General features: G+C 42.7%; 1 protein-coding gene across 3 annotated transcripts in view; it reads right to left on the bottom strand.

The window, feature by feature from the left end:
- Window positions 1-667: 667 nt before the first annotated feature.
- The window catches only part of grin2ca (glutamate receptor, ionotropic, N-methyl D-aspartate 2Ca), a 50,576-nt gene continuing 45,243 nt past the window's right edge, over window positions 668-6,000 (bottom strand). For all 3 annotated transcript variants that reach the window (XM_008294584.1, XM_008294585.1, XM_008294583.1), the window contains exons 9-12: window positions 5,444-5,604; window positions 5,140-5,327; window positions 3,089-3,321; window positions 668-2,365 (exon numbers count right to left, since the gene is read on the bottom strand). In XM_008294584.1, the coding sequence (XP_008292806.1) occupies window positions 743-2,365; window positions 3,089-3,321; window positions 5,140-5,327; window positions 5,444-5,604 (2,205 nt within the window). In that variant the 3' untranslated portion in view covers window positions 668-742. The remainder of the gene's footprint in view (window positions 2,366-3,088; window positions 3,322-5,139; window positions 5,328-5,443; window positions 5,605-6,000) is intronic.

Genomic DNA, 6,000 nt, shown 5'->3' with positions numbered 1-6,000 from the left:
AATGTCAATCACTGTATCATTGTATATGAGAGCATACACATTGAGAGGACAGAGGACATTTCCAAAAGGCCCTTGAGATGGCCTTGTTCTTTATTAAAGGGTAGTGTAACATTGGAAATACACATGATACTTTATATGCTTTTCCCTTTTAAAATCCCAGTCAAATTACATTAATGACCAGTGGAGCAGAAAGTCTCAGAAGAACAACGGTGCACCCAAGGTCGTGGACTTAGAAAATTTACGGAAGACATATCAGTGGTTTGATCTGAAAATTATCTGAATAATTTATCACTCGGTTGAAATGGAGGGTACTGAAATGATTTTGAAAAAAAATGAGAGAAAGAAATGTCTCAACTTGTAATCAGATTGAGAGGCTACAGTATATTGTCTCCCAGAATTCTTTCACATAGCAACACAGCATTTAAAAATCCTTTAAATAACAATCAACAGGTTAAATTCTTATGTAATAAATACTTTTCAACATTGCCTTTTCTTTTATTAGTGTTTTAAGTTTGGCTTACAAAGTCCCAGCAGTAATTTGCTTTTGAGTGTCTTCTCCTTCACATTTTGCCGCCCGAGATATTATTGCACTGATAATTGAGAGTCAACACTCTCAAATACACTATTGGTGTAAAGGTTACTTTTTGCTTTAACCAGAGGCTGAGAGGAGAACCTCCAGGCATTCCCCTCCTCAGAGGGGCTCAGTCAGAGAGCCTGATGGAGGACCAGTAAGGATGGTGGTTCAGACCTCAGACTCCAGACTGGATACCCTGCCCCAGGGCTTTGGCACATAGGGACTGTTGACTCTGCGCGCCACCAACACCTGCCTTCGCTCTCTGCTCCCAGAACCTGGGTCTTCCCTCTTTCCTGAGCCATCATAGGCCCCAAACATATTGTTGTGGTAAACAACCTGCCTGTCACTCATTCGAGGCAGCATTGCTGCATTATCTGGGCAGTGGCTTGTACAGGGAAACAAGTGGCACATGTCCTTGGAACCGTTGTAGAACTGGGACGGTCCCTGGGCCAGTGGCCCCACATACACTGGTAAGTCTGTGTATGAGTTCAGGTAGGTGGAGTAGTGTCTATGCACCACTGTGGAGGAGGAGCGGCGCAGGGCAGCGGCATTCTGCAAGATGGCTTCCCTGTAAGAGGGCAGCCGGGTGGACTCAGAGTACTTAAGCTTTTGCTTGTAGGGGTAGGAACCCATGTGGGCTGGGTCCAGATAGGCTGGCTCAGCAGCCAAGGGGTAGCAGGAGAGGTTGTGCCCCAGACTGCCATATAATTTGTGGGGCTTTGGGTTAGCCACTACAACCCGTGGAAACAGGTCAGGCATGTCTACTCTGGTGGAGGGAGATGTGGACGTGGAGGGCTTTGTTTCATCTACCTGACGGATCCTATCGTTGCCCCATGTGGCTTTGAGGAATGAGGCGCGGCGGTTTAGTTTGTCCTTCCCCAGGAGTGGTATGTCATCCATTTCAGGCTCCAGGTAGGACTTCATACAGGAGTTGCAGCTGGTGCTGCCGCCTGGGTAGTGTCCTGGAGTGCAGGCCATGGCTGCTGCATCAGGGGCGTGGTTGTTAAGGAGGTGATTGGCCCTCAACTCAGCAAGGCAGGATCGAGGTTCATCATAATCCCCTCTCACTCTGGGGTCTGCAGCATCAAACACATAGCTATGGGACCTCCTTCTCCGGCTCACACAGTCAGGGGGATAGCTGAACTTCCTCCTCAGAGGTGCTTTGTGTTCCACATAAATATCGGGCACCTGGAACTCCCTGTACGGGACAAAAGGGGATGTGGGCATCCGGGCCTGGTTCTCCACATACAGCCTGCTGCCGTGGTGGGGGTTGGGAGTTCCAGGAGGAGCAGGATCCCTCATGGCGATGTGAGGGCTGCTGAGGCTGGAGATAGGTAGAGTCCTCTCTAAGACATGTTGACTGCTTCGGGAAGGCAGCGTGTAGCGGAGTGGGGTGGGCCTGGTTACCACTCGGGGCTTATCCAGGAGGGGTTGGGTGGAAGTATCCCCATAATGAATTGGGAACGTGGGTGTAATGGCCCTCTGAGGGTATGGGGAGTGGTTGTCCGTGATGCTTGAGATGTAGGGCAGGCGGCCATGGGTCATGTCTGTGGTTGTAATTCTGGGTGGCAGGCCTACCCGCACATTGTCACCTCCCCGCCTGCTCCAGTTCTCTATTGTTTTGGTGGCATTGTCTAGAGAGTTCTCCACTCTGGCAGAGGACACCATGTCCTTGGCTGTCTTCAGCATCTTTAGCATGTTTGCTTGTGTATAGTTGGTAGTGACATCTGGACTCGGCATGCTCCCATTGCGGTCAGTTTGCTCTACTCCATTGAAGCAGCTGTAGATGCCCTGCAGAGAGACAGAAGGGTAAAATTACAATCTTTAAGCTTCATCAGATACCAGAATGTGCCAACAATCTACTGAACTCCCAAAGGCTTTCAGTCCTGTGCAGTTACTGATCTCATCTTGGTGACTTTGCAGAAAGAGACTAATTGTTGTTTCTGGTTGTTATATGTCCGTTTTGCTGTGATTGAAATGTTGTTTGCACACAGCTTGATCTTAAAAACGGCTCAGGAATATAAACGAGTAAGTTGCTGATCATGCACTTGCCATATTAGTTTCTCCATTTTTATCCCACCAGCTTTATTTTACTTTCAAATTAAGTATCAGTTTGGAATACATAATCTCACCTTTGACTGCTTTCGACACACAGATGAAGGTTTTTTTAATGGGGCAATTTAAATTCTGTTGCTCAGGCATCATGACCATCGCTTTATTTCAGCAAGTATCCATGAACTCCTTTTATTGCCTTAAGCTCATTTTATTTTACTGTCTTTTTTTTTTTTTTTTATTGTTGCTGGCCTTGAACTGTTGTGCTTTTGTACTGATTTGACTTTTTGGATTTACAATATTTGTAAAGCTGTGTATTGAAGGATACTGTAGAAAAAAAAACAGCAGGCTTTGCAACTGCTTAAGTTGCTGCTGTTACTTTAAAAAGACCAATTATTTAAATATCATATGAACATAAGGAACTACATCCTGCATTGCATTTCATATGTGAGTATTACTTACTCGACTGATGGCGAGGAGGAAGTCCAATCGCTCTGATTTGCGCACTGAATGTCGTAGTTTCCAGTAGAGCAGATGTTCCCAAGCAAAAACCAGCAGGCTCAGGCCCATGGCTACAAGCAGCATATAGAAGACCCCTGCCATGTTGTCAATGTCCAGCTTACTGCTCATGACCTCCTTCTTTTCATTACGGCAAATACCTGTGAGCCAGACGGTCTGCAGCTTTTGTGTGTCACCTGTGAGGGAAGAGCACAGAATGCAGGATTAAGCTCTATTTGCATAACACTAGTATTATTTGGGTTTGAGTGAGTAATGGAACATCCTCCAATCTCCTATGAAATGCATTTGCATGGGATAATGAAATTCTCTCAAATAACCAGCACCCCAGATACAACTGAATAACGCTGGTTCTTCTCTTTGAGGCCGAGCAAATTGAAAATCCAGATTACACAGCAGTTGGTCTTACAAAAGAAGAAAAGCAAATAATGGCTGCAGCAAATTTAAAACTAGTATCAGGTAAAGGTCTGGAGCATTTTAACTTGTGACCCCATAAAATAAAGCTACGGTATGTTGCGCTGGTTGTGACCATTTTAAATACAGATTTTATTTCTTCTGAAGTGGAGGAATTATCAGATACATCTGAAGTAAAAAAGCAAGCATTATGAGCCAGCGTTCTCACCCCATTCATTTTCTCTGATGCCACAGATATCTGTTGCAATACCCTGTTGCAGTTTAAACCCCTCATATTGTTACTGGAGAACCTCTTTCATAAAAACATGTTAGATCATTATTTATTTGACAATAAAAAACTATTTTGCACAGTTTTGCTAAGTTATTAAATCATTGCATATCCCATCTAATAGTGGCCTCAAAGAACTACTTTCCCAATTTTTATTTCTTTGTTTGTGTTCCAGCTGTTGACGTACTGTTTGTCACCAAAAACAAAACAAATTTCTGTCTAAATGGCATGATTTTGCTGTGGATGTGAGAAATAATAATATCATAGCCCTGTCTATGGCCTCTGTCAAACATTATGCAATGTACATTATTACCATCTTCCTGCTCATTGCATATTCTGTCAAAGGTGACCAGACCTTTGCTGAGGCTTTAAAATGACTTGCCTAGTCAGCTAAGGGTAGAAGAATATATTTTTTTTATGTGAATCACATCTTGAAACTTGGCTTTAGTGAAATACATTTATGACCTGTCTTTGAATCTGTGCATTTTATTATAATATATTTAAACCAGTGCGTGCGGTGGTTTAAATAAGTCTCACCAATTTTGCTGATTTTTTTTTTTTCAGAATCGCTGAGTTTTCGCAATTTCCCATTCAAATGTTTGGAAGAGAAGCTGGTGAGGCAGCAGTGAGCTGAGCCTCACCTTGGGTTGTGCAATCCCTTGCTAACTGCGCTGGCTGCCATGCAGTGACAGTGTACTGCTGTCTGTATGTCGCTATTAAAATGGTTCAAACACATTTAATATATGAACTGATTTTCCATAATTTAGCTGATGTATATATTTTTTGTTACCAACTGTATGTGTGTAACGTGTTTCGTGTGCTGAGCGATCATAAAGCAGTGACTGCACTTGACTTGGGAAGATAAGGAGACTTTTACAAAAAAGTAACAAATATTTTGTCCAGAAGGAGCGGAGCATGGACTTAATTTAAAGGTAAAGGTAAGACAGCAATACCTTTTTTTTGTTTAAAAAATAAAACATGTGTTTTGTTGGCTACAGTTTGTGTGTGTAAAGAATGCAAACATGAAACATCAAATGGCAAATAAGCTACTCTGTAGAGTGCATATATTTGTAAATCTGATTCTGATGAAGTCAGTGCCTCACCAGCCATGAACCGCACCGCACGCCACTGATTTAAACTTACTGTCTTGTTGTTATCAGGATGGTAGCTTTTGTTGTATTATGACAGTAAATTATGGATGTTTTTCTCTCACAATGTTGTTGTTCCCATTCAGGTTTACGGGAACAAATACCTTTTATTATATGGTCAAGTTTTATGAAATTCAGCGTCTGTTGTATATAGATGAAGAATTTACCATCAGCCAGGAATTGGAGCAGGGCCAGGTCGATGGGTCGTTTCCAGCGTGAATCCTTCTGCAGGGCGATGCCATAACCAGTGGTAGCAAACACTTTCCCACTGCCAATGGTCACCAGCTTGCAGCCTTCATCTTTGCCAGCCATGTAATTCAGCACAGCAGCATCATAGATAAAAGCATCCAGTTTCCTAGAAGAGTGAAGAAAAGAATCTTTGCTTAAATGGCCCTGATGTAGCTGTTTGGCTCTGCTTTGGCTCTCCATTCTATTGTATATATTGTATTATGATTCTTGGCAGACACCTACCCTGTTTTGAGGCTGTTAAGGGCATCCTCTACTCCTTTCTGGTTGTATTTGACCATGTGGGAGTGCATCTCGGGGTAGTTACTCCTTATGTTGCGCTCTGTGCTGCCATTTGGGACTGTACCGAAGCGGAACGGAGGGTACTGCTCCTGTGGCTTTTGAAACTGTAGAGGGAGGTAGAATAAGAATTTAGAATAACAAAATAGATATAAAATATGACTGAATACCCATGTCAGTGGATAAAACATTATTTAAATCATTTTATTCTTCATAAGTATCAGAACTGAGCAATAATCACTGTAGTGGCCTTGTAATTGTGCAGATAGTTGAATTCACTTTGTTCCATCACCCCGATGTTGAGTGATTTTATTTAAGGGCATAAGATCTGAAAGGCCCAGATAAAAAGCTCTGAAATTCTAATATAATGACATTGTCCATGCTAGCGTTTGTGTGATTTTTGCCCTCAACTGCTAACTGCTTTTTTGATAGTTATCCTGCTGGCTTCTTGTTCTGTTAATTTACATATCTAACTCTACAATCCAAAGATCCGACAATAGAAA

This window comes from Stegastes partitus, unplaced genomic scaffold, assembly GCF_000690725.1.
Source record: "Stegastes partitus isolate 25-593 unplaced genomic scaffold, Stegastes_partitus-1.0.2 Scaffold975, whole genome shotgun sequence".
In the NCBI taxonomy this organism is placed as follows: Eukaryota; Metazoa; Chordata; class Actinopteri; family Pomacentridae; genus Stegastes; species Stegastes partitus.
Note: the sequence above shows the minus strand (reverse complement) of the source record. Positions and strands in the feature narration are given on the sequence as shown.